Source organism: Periplaneta americana, chromosome 12 (assembly GCF_040183065.1).
Source record: "Periplaneta americana isolate PAMFEO1 chromosome 12, P.americana_PAMFEO1_priV1, whole genome shotgun sequence".
Lineage (NCBI taxonomy): Eukaryota > Metazoa > Arthropoda > Insecta > Blattodea > Blattidae > Periplaneta > Periplaneta americana.
In genome coordinates, this window is record NC_091128.1 from 37,892,414 (window position 1) to 37,912,794 (window position 20,381).

The following is a 20,381-nucleotide window of genomic DNA, read 5'->3' on the forward strand; positions in this document are numbered from 1 at the left end:
AACAAGGAAGGCCACATAGATTACTAAGGTATGTCTTAGATCCTTTTTTTATTCCGTTTGAGTGTTCTTGCATAATTACGTTGTTCGGATTAATTTGCACGCTACTGTATGGAAATCTGGCAAGACTCCAAATATCACACATACTTGGCCAGACACACTCTCGTAAACAACAGGTCTGGCAAGACTCCATGCTTCACACATACCTGGCCAGACACAGTCTCGTAAACAACAGATCTGGCAAGACTCCATGCTTCACACATACTTGGCCAGACACAGTCTCGTAAACAACAGATCTGGCAAGACTCCATGCTTCACACATACCTGGCCAGACACAGTCTCGTAAACAACAGATCTAGCAAGACTCCATGCTTCACACATACCTGGCCAGACACAGTCTCGTAAACAACAGATCTGGCAAGACTCCATGCTTCACACATACCTGGCCAGACACAGTCTCGTAAACAACAGATCTGGCAAGACTCCATGCTTCACACATACCTGGCCAGACACAGTCTCGTAAACAACAGATCTGGCAAGACTCCATGCTTCACACATACCTGGCCAGACACAGTCTCGTAAACAACAGATCTGGAAAGACTCCATGCTTCACACATACCTGGCCAGACACAATCTCGTAAACAACAGATCTGGCAAGACTCCATGCTTCACACATACCTGGCCAGACACAATCTCGTAAACAACAGATCTAGCAAGACTCCATGCATCACACACACCTGGCCAGACACAGTCTCTTAAACAACAGATCTAGCAAGACTCCATGCGTCACACATACCTGGCCAGACACAATCTCGTAAACAACAGATCTGGCAAGACTCCATACTTCACACATACCTGGCCAGACACAGTCTCGTAAACAACAGATCTAGCAAGACTCCATGCATCACACATACCTGGCCAGACACAGTCTCTTAAACAACAGATCTAGCAAGACTCCATGCGTCACACATACCTGGCCAGACAAAATCTCGTAAACAACAGATCTGGCAAGACTCCATGCATCACACATACCTGGCCAGACACAGTCTCTTAAACAACAGATCTAGCAAGACTCCATGCTTCACACATACCTGGCCAGACACAATCTCGTAAACAACAGATCTGGCAGGACTCCATGCTTCACACATACCTGGCCAGACACAGTCTCTTAAACAACAGATCTAGCAAGACTCCATGCATCACACATACCTGGCCAGACACAGTCTCTTAAACAACAGATCTAGCAAGACTCCATGCTTCACACATACCTGGCCAGACACAATCTCGTAAACAACAGATCTGGCAAGACTCCATGCTTCACACGTACCTGGCCAGACACAGTCTCGTAAACAACAGATCTGGCAAGACACCATGTATCACACTTACCTGGCCAGACTGAGGATCAGGTGGCAGTTTCCCATGGTCCACAATTCTGTACTTCATCCACGGATTGCTTGAGCACTGTGGAATGTCTCCTGCCTGTCGCAATTAGAAATGGAGTTTAAGTTAGAAAAAGAATAATAATTGCAAAATTATATTTGTGCCAACTGCAAGAAGCTTGAACAACGTTGTAAATAATTGTACAGAAAGACAAAATCAATAAGATTTGCAGAAAAAAATTTAATTTGCTTCTTGGAATTCCATTACTTTGAACCCATGTTACCGCACTCTAGTAGAGTAAATCATTAGACCTATGTTTAAAATCAATTTACATCCCATTAAAATATGTCTATTTTTATGAGCACTACAAAACACTTGGAAAATAAATTTCTTTACGAGTTGGTCCTTCAAGATTAAATTTATTGCAAGGAGAGTACTAACTCTCGTTACTGAAAGGCAGTTTTTACAAGATTCATGCAACTAAACCCTGCTACCTCACTCAGTACACAATGGAAATGTTGCAGCATACTGTATAATTAAATCAATTAGAGGAAACTGTTCACTTAATTTGTTAACATACATTAAATGTACCAACTCCTTGAAATCCATTCCTAACATCTACTGCTCAATACCTTGTTGAATATTGACTATTCTTTTAATAAATTATATATCAATGGCCCAATTAGAAAGGGAAGCAACTCAAAATTTAAAGTTTGGAGCAACCTGAATTTTAAAGTTTCATATTGCTGTGAAAAATCCAATTAACACACCCTAATTTCAAACTTACAATATATATTAAATATCATTAACAGAATTTTAACAACCAATTAAAACTAGAATTAACTGAACAACTCCAGAAAGTATTGTATGGTAATAAGTTACATTCATAGTTCTAGATACAACTTGAAAGTAATTCGGGAACAAACGATGTATAACTGATAATAAATTAATTATTAACTATATAATAACAAAGCTGTATTTTAAAATATAATAGATTAAGGTCAAAGATATTTATTTATAACAAGTGCAGCAAAGCACATGGGTATGGTTGGTATGTAAATAAATACATAAATAAATATTGATTCTTAATGTATCTTTTCTCAAAAATTATCATTGGCGGAAGTATGAATATTTTTACACACATGACAGCAGCCATATTGCTACAAACTGAGGAGTACCGAATCTGATGATATCTTCATTACCATCACAAATAAAATATTTGAAGAGTTCGCAGGAAAAACGATGAATGTCACATTTCTGTTAAGGATTACATAATGATCTAATTGAGTCTATAACTGCAAGATGTAGTGCTGTTTCTATAGAAAATAAAGGAAAGTATTACTGTATTCGTGGTGATACTTCTCCTTTTTACCATTTTTCATAAGAACAACATTAAATTTCGCAGTGATCCATTGAATTAGATAATGACATCAACCTTAAGAAAACTGTGACATTCATTGTTTTTCCCGCGAACTCTTCATTTGTAATTTTCAGCATATCCAATCGAAAAAAAAAAGAAAAAAAACTTTTTCAAATATTTAATATGCAGTATGAATGAGTCTTAAGATGTATCAATATGACTGTTCGTTATTTTGTGTAATAAACATCTGTATAAGATTTGAATGAAATTGAACTTGTAATTTCCGAAAAAAAAAAAAAAAAAAAAAAAAAAAAAACCAATGAACAATGCAAAACGTATTTTTGAGAGATACAGCAATAAAAATAAATTTCATTATTGATCTATATAATCTAAATACTTCAAAACATGCTTCTCCTTTTTACCATTATCTGTGGCACGCTAAGTATACCTCTTCATAGAACATCTTGTTATTCATCATCTTTTACAGTATCCACCTCGCGTCAATGGAATTCCTTGCCACAAAGTATTAGGGGCTGCAAGACAATAAACACCTTTAAAAACAGCTTAAAAGATAACCTTATTAGCATTTCACTCCAATCTTACTGATTTAAACTATCACTGACTACATTGTTATTTCATTCTTTAGACATCATCCTGATAGTGCTGTATTTTCAAAATTGTCTCATAATAATCTCTTTCTGTTATCTAATATTATTTGAAATATATTTACATTCTATGTATTTTAACTTAATTCTGCTACACAGTTTATTTCAGTGTTTAATTAATAGTTCGTAGTATTTTGTTGTTTAATTCGTATATAACTCTTGTATACATGTAACTCTCACTTAATCAAATTGTTGAATTCTTTGTAAGTTCATGCATATGTTGTACACTTTTTGCTGGTTGAGTGGAAGAGAAGGCCTTACGGCCTTAACTCTGCCAGCTAAAATAAATCATTATTATTATTATTATTATTATTATTATTATTATTATTATTATTATTAGAAACAACGACAACCAAATTTCTTGGCTTAAAAATCGACAATGTGTTAAATTGGAAAAATCATATTAAAGAAATTACCCCCAATCTAAATTCAGCTTGTTTTGCTATTAGAACTATGCAAAAGATAGTAAATATCAATACCTTAAAAACAATATACTTTCCATTCTTCCACTCGGTAATGAGTTTTGGAATAATATTCTGGGGAAATTCCACAGATAGTAACAGTATATTTCCATTACAAAAAAGAGTAATTAGAATAATAGTAGGTGCCAAATCTAGGGAATCTTGTAGGACTATTTTCAAAAAACTACAAATAATGCCTATGGCTTGTCAATATATCTTTTCATTAATAGTCTTCCTCGTATGTAATCGTGAAAACTTTGCAACTAATTCAACAGTTCATGGCATAAATACACGTCAAAGAAATGACTTTCATACTCCATCGGCAAGCGTATCGTGCTATCAAAAAGGAGTGCGTTATATGGCAGTAAACATTTTTAATAGCCTCCCTATCAATATAAAAAATTAAACTCAAAACATAAGATTATTTAGGGTCAAATTAAAGAAGTACCTAATTTCTCACGCCTTCTATTCTGTAAGTGAATTCATGACATTCAATAACACTTCATGAAATTGATACTAAAACTATGTGTTGTACTAGTAGACTATACAGAGTGTTTCGAAAATACGGGGCATAATTTCAGGTATGTATTTCCCACATGTAGACAATCAAAATAGTTCATTACAACATGTGTCCGGAAATGCTTCATTTCCGAGTTATGGCCTTCACAACATTGAAATTCACCGGAACGTTTTTCTTTCCGCAGGTCGTTGTCATTACAGAAGATGTTCAAAATGTCCACCTCCTGCTTGAATACAGACCTCACATCGATGTTTCATTGACCTGCGAACACGATCCCAAACTCCAGGAGTATTGCGTATGTCCTCAGAACATGCCACAATTCGATTCCGAAGGGATTCATAATCAGGCACCGGAGACAAATAAACCAATGATTTTAAATGGCCCCACAAGTAGAAATCAAGAGGGTTCAGATCAGGTGAGCGTGGAGGCCAAGCAATTGGGCCACCTCTACCTATCCATCGATCAGGAAACCTTCGATCCAAGTACCGGCGAGCCGTAAGACTGAAGTGTGCAGGAGCGCCATCATGCAAGAAGTGAATGTGTTGACGATTGATCAGTGGAGTGTCTTCTAAAACATGAGGTATGGTGTTTTCCAGGAAGTTTGTGTACGCCTGCCCCGTAAGTCTTTTTACAAGTACATGGGGTCCAACTAATCGATCACCAATGATACCGGCCCACATGTTGAGGGAGAACCGCACCTGGTGATGAGATGGAACAGTTGCACGTGGGTTTTCATACGCCCATACATGCTGATTGTGGAAATTTGTTATGCCATCTCGTGTGAACTATTCTTCATCTGTAAATAATACTAAGGCAGGAAAGTTCGGATTTACACCACACTGCTGCAAGAACCACTGACAGAACCTAACTCGTGCAGGGTAATCTGCTGGTGACAGGGCATGTACACGTTGCAAATGATAAGGATACAATTGATATTCTTTCAACAGTCTCCAGACAATCGTATGAGGAACATTGACTTGCAACGCTACCCTTCGTGTGCTGATAGAAGGAGTCATATTCACAGCCTCCAGAATCTCCTCCTGTACTTCTGGAGTTGTAGATCTTGGTCGTCCCCTTCCCAAACCAGGAGAGTTAAATTTTCCATACTCACACAGACGGTAATGGAGACGTACAAATGTCTTCCGATCTGGACATTGTCGCTGTGGGTACCTCTCTTGGTAGAAACGACGAGCCAGCGCAGCATTGCCGTCCGCCTTACCGTACATGAAGTGTATCTCTGCCAGCTCTTGATTTGAATACATGTCGCACAGTCTAACGTCTACACAAGACTGAATGTAACCTTCACCTCGGAATGAACTGTCAGAGTGCCCTCTTAATGTCTCATTTGACGGCAACGACCTGCGGAAAGAAAAACGTTCCGGTGAATTTCAATGTTGTGAAGGCCATAACTCGGAAATAAAGCATTTCCGGACACATGTTGTAATAAACTATTTGGATTGTCTACATGTGGGAAATACATACCTGAAATTATGCCCCGTATTTTTGAAACACCCTGTATTGTAAATCTCGTTTGTATATATAGTTCATCTAGACTGTGACTATAAATTAAGACTTTATAATAGTATTAAGTTTTTTGACTTGTTCCATATTCTAGCTGTAAAGCAATGTATGAATACCATGGAATATTAATAAATACAATACAATACAATATATACTGTATATATTATATATATATATATATATATATATATATATATATATACTGTAGGTGCTAATGAAATAAGGGATGCATTATATGTTATTGTATACAAATGTAATTGGAATATCCTTCTAAAACCTTACTTGTATGTTTTTGTCAATGTAAACACATATCCCTTCATAATGATCTGATCTATCTTATGAATAGGATTGAGAAAATGCATTAAATTTAATTGGTATTGGGTTGTAACAAGAGCTGCCGACAGTCCATAGTTTTATAGTGTAAGGAGAAAGTCTGTTCCAAAAAGACGGATGTCCACGATATTGAATGAAGAAATCTGGAAAATTGCAATAATTCGTAAGATAGTGTTGAAATGATACTCAAGTGGGTCCAACATAATTCATCTTACGAACTCAATGAGAGCCTTCTGTTTGACCAGGTGATAAAATTTAATTTTTTTCCTATTGCACAAGAAAGAGGAAATTTCTAACGACATCACTTCACACGAAATCTCGGCAAATTTTTGTCACAGCTGTATATATGACGTGGTATACTTAGAACAGTTGAAAATTATAGAATTTTTATTTCTCTGTATGTTGATATAATGTCAATGTTCGAAGAGCATTTTCTTTTATGAATGCTCAGTGGATATCAGAAAGGAACAGATTATCACTTACGTTAGTAAACGCATCTGCAGATAGAGTATAATATGGTAAATGTAAATTGCAGTTAATTTTACAAAGTCATCCACAAACGAACAATGTTCTGAGAAGTATGAATGATTCTATGATGGTGATATACAGACCTGAATGGTGTGGTGCTAAAATAAATGGTAATAATGTAAATCCCATGCCAAATAATAAGGTGCTAGATAACTGAAGTGGCCAGCCCCGTCCATTTTAAGTAAACAAGTGATGTTAATGTACCAATGTCTATGGAAAACGAATTATATTTACAAGTTTTTTATTGTTAGAAATTCTTACATTTCCACTCGTCGATGAAATTGCCTTGTGAATCATGTCCATGGATTGTCAGGATATCTTTTCATTAATAATCTTCCTCTTATGTAAACGTGAAAACTTTGTAACTAATTTAACATTTCATAGCATAAATACACGTCAATAAATGACTTTCATACTCCAGCGGCAAGATTACCATGCTTTCAAAAAGGAGTGCATTATATGGCAGTAAAAATTTTTATAGCCTCCCTATCAAATAAAAAATGAAACTCAAAACATAAGATTATTTAGGGCCAAATTAAAGAAGTACCTAATTTCCCCCGCCTTCTATTCTGTAGGGGAATTGATGACATTCAATAACGCTTCATGAAATTGATACTAAAATTTTGTGTTGTACTAGTTGACTATATTGTAAATTTCTCTTGTGTATATATTTCATCTAGACTGTGACTATAAATTAAGACTTTATAATAGTGCCGGTAGTAAGTTTTTTCACTTTTTCCATATTCTAGCTGTGAAGCAATGTATGAATACAAGGGAATGTTAATAAATACAATACAATACAATGTACCGTACTGGTTTTTTGTTTCTTTATTATGGCAACCCTAGTTTTTAAAAATGTCTATTATTATTAGGATATGACATCCGTAATGAGAAATATGATCAATTAGTCATTATATTCATTTAAACGCCCCTGACGTTTAGAGTGCAGGTTCCCTGTGAGCTTGAAATTTCCAATATATTAATTTGTCCGAATATTAAAATTAAATTTCAATCCTAGGGAGAACGTCTGATTTCAGTAAAGGCATAATTATATCCTTTGTTTTGTTGTTGTTTAGTGAAAGTTAGTTTGAAAGTTATGTTTTATTTAACGACGCTCGCAACTGCAGAGGTTATATCAGCGTCGCCGGATGTGCCGGAATTTTGTCCCGCAGGAGTTCTTTTACATGCCAGTAAATCTACTGACATGAGCCTGTCGCATTTAAGCACACTTAAATGCCATCGACCTGGCCCGGGATCGAACCCGCAACCTTGGGCATAGAAGGCCAGCGCCATACCAACTCGCCAACCTTGTTGTTTAGTCAATTATCCGAATATAGGTCTGAACTTCACAAGTGATACCAACAATGAACCATCTATGAGGTAACTAAGCCAGGAGATAATTGGTACGTTGGCTAATTATATTTCTTAATTGTTGTATTTTTTTAATTGTTCATTAGTTGTTTCTTTCCAGGATTCATCAAATTGTTGAAGGATAAATTTTACACAATGGGGATCCTGTTTTTACAGAAGCATGAGTAGAATCAATTTATGACATTTATATCTTGAAGGTAACTTTCGGTGCTGGACCCCGGACTCATTTCACCGGCATTATCACCTTCATATCATTCAGACGCTAAATAACCTAGATGTTGATACAGCGTCGTAAAATAACCCAATAAAATAAAATAAAAATATATCTTGAAATAATGTTCCTTTCCAACGAAGTGTTGTTATGAGACTATATTGCGTTATATAATTATTGTAAACATAACTTTTCGGCGTGGTATTACTGCCTTGTGTGGAATAAAATTCTTCTGATTTTTATTGTCTATCGGATGTAGATGAGATTTTGTTTTGAAGTATTTGAGAATATGTTGAGAAATCGACATTTTCAAACCATGTTTGGCCTCATAAAATGATATATGTTGTCATATTATTTCAGGAACTCAAGATACGTTTTGTCACCAGATTTTTTTTTTTTTCTTTTTGTTTTCAGCTACTTGATTTTGATTCGTATAATAATCATACTCCCTGGTGCACAGCTTGTAAATTAATTCTTGCCAATTATTTAACGTTGATCATATTTACTGAATGTTCCTTAGGGAATAGAGTGTAAAGCAGCAAGGCTTAATATAATTATAAATTAAAAGAGCATTTTATTTCTATAGCTGTAATTATATTCTGTATTTTGTATATCTTCAGAATAGAATTACTTTAAAATTACTTTACTTTAAACACGACTGCCTCTATTTTTCGCCTTTGGTTTTGCCGTCATCTAGCGTCAAAATATTCAATTAACACGGAAACTGTAACTCCACTGCCACCTGGCGAGTGAAATTATAATTACTTACTCAAGTTGAAGCTTTTGATGAGTTCGCATCGAGTGCTGATCGAGAAGCGTCTATATCGAACAGTGCTCCGACCTGTTGCGTAATGTTTGCACATTTATATTTAGCGTAAACATCCAGGGCCCTATTCATAGACATTCTTAGCGCGGGCTCCCGGTGGATGATCAGCGAACTAACGTTTTTCGTATTCATAAACCAGTGTTAGCGATGTGATATGATATGAATCCCGTACAAGTAACCAGTCGATAGCCGGGGCTAGTTTAGCACGCTCGTAGCGCGGGCTAGCGAAATGTCTATGAATAGCACCCATAATATCTAATAAAATTAACGACATTGTGTGGTGTTTAAGTTATAACTTTAGTTCTTCATCATTTTTGAGTTACGTGCGCGATCATAATCGAGTGATCGTGTAGTAATTACTTAGTTTGGCTCTCGGAGCCAAGCGTGGTGTCTGTTAAAATGACGCAAAATACTGAAGACTGGTGTCTAGTCGAAAACCAACTGGGCATATATAACATAGTGACTTGACATACGACATCAACCACAACATCTGCAACAACCAGTACCCTACACCTGCAGTAACTATATGTGAAACTCGCGTAATCAATTCAACTAGCAAACAAATTAATCCTGCGGAAAAAGCAACTTCAAGCAAAAGCAAAGTAAGAGATCATGTCATTAAGAAACAGAAACTAAATACTCACAAAGCCAAACCAAATTCGAAGTTTCCGAGACACAAACAACTTTATCTCATGAAACATTAATTCATCCGGATATCAAACTACAAAATGTTTTTGATCCTCTTGTCCATGAAATGGATACCGACATATCACCAGCAAACCAAAACAATCCTCAAGTAGGGAACCAAGAAGATAATACCAACACAGAGTTATCTAGACCCAAATCAGCTCCAATGCCAAATTGTGAAGAATATCCCCGCCGGAAATTTCTTTGAAAATAATAAAAAATTGTAGTCATTACTTACCCAGCCAATGAAAATCACATAAGTTACTCTGCTGAAGGTATGAAATATTTAACTAGTTGTCATGTTGATTATGACAAGTTATATACTATCTTGCAAACCGAAAACCTTCAGTTTTATTCTCACGAACCTCGAGAAAATAAATTTATACATTTAGTACTGAAAGGACTTCCGGCTTTCGTAGAATCTGCTACTCTCAAAACAGAACTTGAACTCTTAGATTTTCAAATAGAACACATTCGTCAAATTATTGCTCCTTGCTATGACACTGATGGCTTACGGACCCGACGTCCCATCCCGATCAGCATAATTACACTTCCAAATAATGAACACTCCCGAACCATATATCAATTGTAAGATATTATCAATCATATAAAAATCGAGTCATATAGAACTTTTCCACATATTACACAATGTCATAAGTGTCAGGGTTTTGGACACACCTCACGTCGTTGTAATTGATGTGTTAAATATGGAAATAATCACTTATTCACCGATTGTCCTTTGCAAGGTCCTGTACATATCCGTAAATGAGCAAACTGTGACGGCGCACAAACTGCCAGCTATAGCCAGTGCCGCCTTCAACTAAAGAAGAAAACGGAACTTCAAGAGAAGATGAGGAACAGGAGAACTTTTTCTGAAGAACGTTCTAAACAGCCAACATGGAAACACGGTGACTTTCCTTTACTTGCAAATCCTGGCAATACTAAAACTTTCCAGTCAACATTTAATTCTCTTAGTGCAACATCAACATTATCAGAATCAATATCAGACTCCTTCAAAGATATTGTTAACATCCTACGCTCACTAAACATTCAACATACAATTCAGCTTATCCGCACAACTTTTCATAAAATCCAAAATGCAAATGATTCAATATCCAAGGTAATAATATTCATTGAAGGTTTCATTAATATTTTCAATTTACAATAATCCATAATCCATAAATGACCCCTAAATGCTTTCCAAATAGAGAGGTCTAAACATCTCAAATTTCAATGCAAATGGAATAATTCACCAGACTTACGAACTACAAGCCTTGCTCTTTAATTATGATATTGACCTCGCATGTATTAGTGAAACTCAACTAAATTTCGTATACGCAACTATACTGTTATGCGTACAGACAGAAACAACCGAACTGGTGGAGGAACTGCTATACTCATTAAAAACTCCATGCCATATCGAACAGCCATATGTACTACCGATCTTTAAGACTCTTGAAGCCACTGGTATATTCGTCCAGCTTGAAGGAACAGAAATACTAATAGCATCTGTTTATTATCCACCATACGTTCAACTAAAAAAAAAAAAAAAAAAAAAATGACCTGACCCTGATTATCACACATCACAAACATTTCATTTTCTGTGGTGCCCTCAATTCCAAACTGAATACTTCGAAAGGTGAATCCTTACTACTGCATTCAAATACATTTCATTACTCAATTACAGGACCAAAAGAACCTACGAGATTTCCCTGGATAACCACCTATCGAGATGTGCTTGGTATTTGTGTATATAGCACAAAATACTCTCCAGTTCAACAAATCTGCTTAAACGCTCTCGACTCCGACCATATTCCAGTACTTTTGAACCTTCTACAGAAAAAGTTACAGATTGGAATGTCTTCACGAAACGCTTGCACCAAATCATCCGGGCTACTCTAGCGACTTTAAAAACTTCTGAAAAAGAAATTGCTATACAAATATTTTCTGATACTATAATAGAAACATTCGATGAAACGTCCTCCACATTGACTTTTGAGACATCATATAACGTTTACGGTAGATAATAATGAATTAAAATATCTCCTTAAAGCCAACAATGAAGCTCGAAAACAGTGGAAGTTTTATGCGGATCCTGAAGCAAAAAGAGCTGTTTATCGGTATCAACGTGCTATCTATCCGAAGAAAATATGAGACACAAAATCAATAAGTTTGCCGACACAGGGGAAAACATAAAGCCTTCAGGAAAAACCTTCTGCAATTTTACAAAACGAGTGCTAGGAAAAACTATAACAAAAAAGTCAACGCCCATTAAGAACCCAAGGGGTACATTCAATTATGATTCTATTGATGGGCTTGAAGCTCTTGCAAACTCCTTTCAAAGCTGATTCTCCTCTCATCATCACTTCTCACTACAAACTTTTCAACAACAATATCGCAATATGTACAGTCCATATTATATCGCCCTGAACCCCGAAATGCACCTCACGTACGATCAAAAGAAATCAAGACCATAATTCGAAATCTAGCACCGAAGAAAACACATGGCGACACCTAAGCATGAAAACCTCGTGTGTCCAATTTTCTAAATTTTATAGGGGAGCAAAAAAACTAATTTAACTCAACACTTTTGACATAATTTGAATTATTTTCGTTCTGATTTGTTAAATTTAGTTATAAGTATATGAAAATAAAATAATTATTGATTTGGAAACTCTGTATTACGCAGTATCAGACTTACGTGGTTTTCATTCATTAATAGTCATGTAGTTAGAGCTTTTCACAGCTATTTAATAATTTGTACTTTAATAGATTATCAAATTGTAATTTTTAAATCTTGAATATTTTTTTAATAATATTATTGAATGTTTTTAGTGTTCTTAATGTTCCACTGTAATATTTTACATACGAGGAAAGGGAAATTATTCACTATTATACATAAGGCAAGTCATCATAGTAAATGAACATCTCTTGGTGTCACCATTTTCAGCTCCTGAAGATTATTCACTATGAGGCAAGTTATCATAGAAATTATGAACGTCTCTTGGTATCACCATTTTCGGCTCCTGAAAATGCTTGTACTTGGTTGTATTAATTGGAATCATTCTATCTTACAGACGCTGAACATCATCTGTGCCTGAAGGCTTCTTAATTCTCCTTGGCAAATGTCTACAGTATCGGAAAATTTCAATTTGTACTGTATCGAGCCAACCGGCTCATATTTCAGACATCGTATATCCACCACAACTGGAGCTCCTAATTTTGTGTCCGGACGAATTGATGTAATGTAGCTCAAGGAACGTATTTCTTGAAGAATGAGTGTTCAAGACTTTCTAAAAGATATGGTTTAGGTTTAATGCGAGCGGTGCGGCATGCTTCAACGTAGCCTGATGGAGAATACATTTTTCTGTTCTTCAATCTCGTCTCTATAGTAGCGTGCATATGGACGCACATCATTTGTGTGTGACCCTTTTCTAAATACGACCCTTTTCTAAGTATTTTTGTTCAATAGCAACACCAATTTATACGGAATTGAAAAGAAATGCGTTTGCCAAAATAACATTACGATTTTGAAAGGTACAGCTTTCACTGAAAACTATTGTTTCCTTCATGGTGGGCATGTCTAATTTAATCTTCTTGATAAATTCACAAATTACTGGGGCAAACTCATCTGCTGTAAGTGCACCTTCGGACTCGTCCCACAGAAAGCAGTGGCCTTCAGCTGTATTGATATCGTAAATTGTGAAGATATGTACTTTCAGTTTCGTCTTTTAGTATAAGGCAGAAGCTTTAAGAGATGGAGCAAGGAGTATTGATTGGATGTCCATAGTCAGAACTACTGCAGACACATCATCGTTGTATTTGTCTTTCCTTTTCTCGGCTCTTTCTTCCTATTTTTTATGAAGATGATTTGTGTATTCCTCTCCTGTGATATTTTTTGTTTTGAATGGAAAGCACACGTCACATTGGTCTTTTTTTAGGTGAAAATAACCCACGATTATGGGCATCGAATTGATCGTTAAAAGTTGTGATAGACACAGTTCTGTTGCTATTTCCTTCTTCCTCCATTTTCGTTTTGTATTCGCTGTATAGGGCCGCTTTTGATTGCCAGATTGGTTATAGATACAATTTATTTGTTCGTTTATGGCAGTAGTGAGATTCTATCACTGGTAGTGCATCAAGGAACTCTTTTAAATAATTCCTGTTTACATAATTGATATTATCTTTACTAGTATTCGCATTTTCCTTCTTTTTTTCTTGTTTATTGTAACTCGTTTTCATTTTCAGAAACCGATTCTTCTACAGCATCTGTTGCCTTTTGATTTAGCCCCAGTTTCTGACTGTCCATTTGCCCAAGCACTAAGTTAGCAGAAACATACTTGCATTTGTTCACCAGTTTCTTCCCAATGAATTAGATCGACGAGAATTCTTAGCTATTATCTTCCTTTCTTTAACATATTTGTTATGCACGAGAAGCTGTACTATGATTCTCTTTTCGGACCATGATTTCTTCCAAAAGTCTACAGATATTTTCTGTCTTCTCTCTTCAAAAAACTTTCGACATTTTACACTTAAATTTCTTTTGCTTGCATTACAAGAACAGAGTCGTCCCAATTTTCTTTCTTCCTTTCATACCCGAAAAGTTGGTGCCTGGTCATCATTTTTCTTCCTTCCTAAGTACTTTTCACATTTCATCCGTTTATTTTTATTAATCTGCACAGCCCATAAATCTCTCTTAGCTCTCCCTTTATGGTAATGTTTACGCTTTTGATTTTCATTATTCTGAGGCTGTCTCTCTTCGATTTCACATTCATCCTGTGTTTTTTCTTGATTGTTTTCATCTTCGTTCGGCTACAAGTTGTTGAGTTATGACTGTGAATCTGGTTCTGTTCTTGGTTATTTCCATTACGAATTTCTAAATTGCTGCACTTCTCAATGGAATTGATTTTATCAACTGTGTTGAACATGTTAGAAACCCCATGATTGTCATTGAAGGAATTAATTTTTGATTTAGTTTCTTTCAATTTCATTTTTTTCAAATTCATAGTCAGACTGGAGATGGATTGTGGTTCTTAAAGTAGAATAGAACTTACGCGGTTATTATTATGTCACTGTTCGCAAAATTTGTTACAATAAAATAAATAATCTGATTAATGAAAAAATTACACTGATGATACACACCTTTTACTTTGGACACAGAGTATGTTTTGTCTAAACCCACAGTCAATTGAACCATACGCTGACCTCTAGACGTTTTGAAGTAAAAATGTGGAAAGTTCAGACGCGTTGTAAACGTTAAAACACAAAGTCGTTCTTCAATAAATTTTAGAATGATAAAATCAGCACGATAAGGCTAATAAAAATAAGAACACAGCAATATTAACAATAATGTTCCGGACATTGTTCGTACTCACCTAAACACTTTTGAACTAATTTATTATAAAACTACTTGAGAACAGGACGTCAAGCTATTCTCCGGCCACATGGAAAACTACAACAGGTTTTACAATGCACGTTAATTAATTTATTTTTCAGACTACGGACACTGCACCACTTTGAAGCTGCAAGGAAAGGAGCGAAGTGTTTAATTTAATGCTTTTCCTTATTATTACTGTATTGTCAACATCGATTCGGTATTGAATTACATTGCATCTACATGACAAGGTTGGTTTTGTAAAGCATACAAAATCGACATACAAGGTTTTCACATTTAAATAGATAGCTCGTAAGTCGGAAATTCTATAATACACAGAAATACGAGCTTTTCATTTTAAAATTAAAGTATAAGGAGATACGTGGTTTTCAAATTTTGTTTTTTTACATGAAAAAAAAAATTAAAATTTTGCAATTGTAGACCATAAGAGTACGTGTTTCCCTATAAATTTGAGTGAATATCGCATTTTCGAAAAAAAAAAAAAGTCGACTTACGAGGTTTTCATTCTTACGTGTCGATGGTCCGGATAAAATCACACCAACCATATTAAGGAAATTACCAAAAATAGCCATACCACATTTAACGAAGATATTCATAATTATTTTCGAACAGCATGGAAAACAGCACATATTATACCAATAGTCAAACCGGGAAAAGATCCAACATTACCCCAAAGTTGTAGACCAAACAGTCTAACCAACTTCCTTGGAAAATTTTTTGAACATATCATTGTGGCACGAATAGAGCCATACTTAATTGCACCAGACGTCATCCACCATGAACAGTTTGGATTTAACGCCACCGTAGCCCCAGAGAGTCACCTCACAGATTAACAACATCCATCCACAACCGGTCAAGGTGGGTTCCTCCAAGTTGGTGACCGGGGGGTGCAACGGTGGCTCGCGTGCTCTTCTTTCCGCCCATTTTTCGTCTTATCAGCAACCACTCCTTTTCGTTCTCTCGTCTTTTTCATTACAGTCTCACTCGGCTGGCCACCATTGCATGCTGAACTCCCACCACAACATCACAGCCATTTCCACCTCTCCATACCCGCTGTTAGTTTTTGCAACGTCCGTCACCATGACGGGATTTGTTGAGGATACCTGATGAGCCTTCATTCTTCTTGCCATTCTTAAGTTAAGCTTCTTAGGCTTATAACTAGTGAGCGGATTTTTATGTGCTAAAAAATAAATATATTTATTTTTTATGTGCTAAAAAGTACGAAAATATTTGCTAAAAATACAAAACAATACTTTTTTTTTAATATGACAAAAATACCTTACTTAGCTTGGAAAAATAAAAGTTACTAGGTACTCACCAACCACACTTGAGTGCTAGTAGTTGGCCAAAGGTCATCTCCAAATTCTCCATCACAAATGCATGCCGATTATCTCTGAACAACGACTTTTCACATCACAGGACGTCAGACGTGCATATTTAAAGATAGGAATTTCACAAACACATACGCCGTCAATTTCACCTACAGGCACATCCTCCCATACTTGAGCAACTTTACACATTTTTTTATATCCACTGTTTTTCCCAAGCACATTTTGGAATTTGTCCCTCAGTAATTGTGCTTTTGAACCTGGTAGTGAGTCTAGTTTAATTTTCACGGCACGCACCTCCCTGTTTCAGAAAACAGGTTTTTGGATGTTTAGAGTTTTTTTATGGTGTCACACTAAAAGGTTAGATTTGCTAATAGGAAAGCCAAATCGTTTTTTAAACAACCATCTTTCAGTATATCTTGAAGGATATCGATTGACGAAGCCCGATAACAGGGAATCACAACAAGACGTATTGCTTTACTTGATAGACATAAGCGAGAGGCGAGAGATTTATTTAAATTACATAATGTTCATACCCTTGATTTAGTTTTAAAATGTTTAAAAGTTCTTCTAAAAATTATTTAAGTAAAAAAACTCCAAGATTTATGTGTTTATAATAGATTTCCTGAAAATATGTATTCACATATTTTTTGTGAAAATATGATTGTGTTTCTATGTGAAATAAAATTCGGGTTTTAAACTTGAAACTTCATGTTCGGAATTTTTAACTTTGTCAATTGTGTTTTATCACACGCAAAAATAATATTTAATTACATATAAATCTGCTCCTTACTTATAACTCCCGTTTCACCAGCGGGGATTTTTCCTATCTCCGTGGTCCTCTCTATATAATTCTTATTTCTCTTATTAAATCGAGATAACAGTGAATTATAGCCTATCAATATTTGTATTCTGAAAGTATGTTATTTGGCAGTTCCTCGCTGCCTATCTAGTCTATATTTAAAAATAAAACGAGTGCACGTAGGGTTAAAGGTTGTTATAGGGTCTGTCCTAGTTTTAAACAGCAGTCATTGATATAATATTGAACACAGATCTTAAGCCTATACGTCGAAAACAAAATTCCATACATAATAATGTGCTTGAAATAGGTTATACAAAAAATAAATATCTGCCTACCCACTTACTTAGCTCACACTTCGCCACTGGTCAGTCGACCTGGTTGGCGAGTGGGTATAGTGCTGGCGTTCTATGCCCAAGGCAACCTTGGCATTTAAGTGTGCTTAAATGCGACAGGTTCATGTCAGTAAATTTACTGGCACGTAAAAGAACTCCTATGGGACAAAATTCCGGCACATCCGGCGACGCTGATATAACCTCTGCAGTTGCGAGCGTCGTTAAATAAAACATAACATTTAGCCACTAGTCTGACGACGAGGTTACATATGTATATGCTCTGTAGTCTCTCTTTTTATTTTATATAGAATTAATGCACTCGTGCGCTATTTTTAATAATAAATAAGCCTGTATATCTTTCTCACTAAAACTTCTGTGCCTGATTTATTTCTGGTTCGTATTAGTATATAGCCTATTTATTGCAAATTTTGACAACAATAAAAGCAATGCCTCACATCAGTCTAGCAGCCGATGTTCACTTTTTATTCATTCACGTAATATTGCATCACTTGAGAAATCCAAACATGCTTGGTTAACGATTCAATAATTCCTCTTCTGCAAACCGACAATCCACTAACATTTAAGGTCCACCAACTAATGGAGGAATACATTATTTATAGGTTTTTTTTTTTTTTTTTTTTTTTGCAACCCAGCATTAGTGTTAATGATTGCAAACAATACAAAATTACAAATTATAATATTATAAACGTTAATCTAATGAATGCATTTACACGATATATATAACTAACAATTAGAATGAAATTAAAAAAAAATCCTCAGCCACACAGACGAACTTTTCCAAAGGTGTAGAGTCCTTATGTCTGTGCCATTTGTTGAGTAATTATTAAAATATTTTATCAGTAGCTTTACCATATGTGTAAGAAATGCACTCGCACAAAACAATTTTTGTTAGAAGTGTGACTTTGGACTATTTCACTCTCATCGATTTTAATATTTTACCTGCGTGTTGCAATAGTGTTTATTTTAATGTGCATTCAATTTTATTCCTGTTATGATTGAATGAAAAAGAATTGTTGCAGTTACTGACTAATTAGGTATATTAATACTATTAGTCGCGACGCTGTTATTCCCGGCGTGACTCCTCCTCTTTGCTTACGTCTTAGGAAGTGAAGGCTCTGTAAAGTCTAGGTAGGTAGTATCGTTCGCCATTTTTGTTCTTTCGTTGCCGAGCTACCTTATTAGGAGTCTATTTTCCACACCGTTAAACATTATCATGTCGTAGCTCCTATGATAATAAATCAAACTCACTGTAATTGAGCAAATAATTGAGCGGCAAATAACGTTTTCGTGTGCTTTCTGCGAACCCCAACGAGAGAGCAAAAATGGCAGGCGATTATATTAAGTATTTATCGAGCCTTAATAAATGAATAACGTCTTCCTCAGCGAATCACAAGACGCACACGTTTAAATGTAGCCGACCTGCAACGCGATTGGCTGCTGGAAATTAGAGCGACGGGACTATAATTATTAAATGCATCTATTAAATAACGAATTGCAGTATCTTTTACAAAATCTTGAATGTTTAAGTTGTCAATAATATGTATATATATATATATATATATACATTATATACAATAAGGCTTTAAAAAACAGGAGACGTTTCGGTTATACAGTGGAACCGACACGCTACTGTACTCGTATGAGCTACCGAGACAAGACAGTGACGTTAGCAGGAGTCCAGAATTTACTGCAGATCCCACAGTAGGCATTTGCCATTCGGTGCAGAGAAGCAACGACATTTTTTGACCCGACCTATGTTGTGAAATCGTGGCCTTAAGTGGCTGTCTTCTTCGTAATCCTTCTTCTGGTCCTTGCCCTTGTTGTGGTCCTTGCAACAATTCTTGCTGTATTTGTCATGGTACTTACTGTATCGTGGTTTTGGTCCTTATCGTGGTTCTTTCGTATTCCTAGCCGTGAACCATATCGTAGTCGTTATTATAATCCTTGTCGTGGTGCTTTCCGTTGTTCATGTCGTCATCATTATCGTAGTCCTTGTCGTGATTTTTATCGCCATCTTATTGCGTTTGTTGTAGTCCTAATCATAGTCCTTGTTGTCTCTGTCATGGTTCTAATCGTGGCCTTGGTGCTTGTCGTAATGTTTTTCATGGTCCTTGTTGTGTCCATGTCGTAGTCCTGATTGTTATCGGTGTCGCGATGCAAGTCCTGATCCTTACTGCGGTCGTTGTTATTCTTGTCTTTGTGTTCGTCTGTTTCGTGGTCCTATAATTGTCGTTGTTTCTTTGTCGTAATATTTGTCGTGGTCATTATTGTTGTCCAAACCATGGTGCCTTATTGCGATCATTGTCGTGGTGCATGTCATGGTCCATGTCATGATGTTTATCGTGATCCTTGTCCTTATCGAGGTCCTTACAGTGGTCCTAGATGTCTTTGCAATGGTCTTTATCGTGGTCATTGTTGTCTCTGTTATGTTTATTGTCTGCTTTGTTGGGGTCCTTATCACAGTGCTTGTTTCCATTGTAATGGCCTTTTTCGATCTTTTTTTGTCATGGTCCCTATCGTGGCCTTGGTCCTTAGCGTGGTTCATGTCGTAATTCTTATAGTTGTCCCTGTCTTTGTCCATTTCGCGTCCTTATATTGGTCCTAGTTGTCTCTAGTATGCTACTTACAGTGATAATTGTTACC

General features: G+C 35.9%; 1 protein-coding gene across 4 annotated transcripts in view; it reads right to left on the reverse strand.

Annotated features, from left to right (window-relative positions):
- Positions 1–20,381, reverse strand: part of LOC138710311 (uncharacterized) — a 114,755-nt gene that overhangs the window by 91,681 nt on the left and 2,693 nt on the right. For 3 of the 4 annotated variants that reach the window (XM_069841116.1, XM_069841117.1, XM_069841115.1), the window contains exons 1-2: positions 3,186–3,382; positions 1,384–1,476 (exon numbers count right to left, since the gene is read on the reverse strand). In XM_069841116.1, coding sequence (XP_069697217.1) covers positions 1,384–1,476; positions 3,186–3,215 — 123 coding nt within the window. In that variant the 5' untranslated portion in view covers positions 3,216–3,382. Of the gene's footprint in view, positions 1–1,383; positions 1,477–3,185; positions 3,383–20,381 lie in introns of those variants that run through there. The other variant, XR_011335206.1, reaches the window with a different exon arrangement.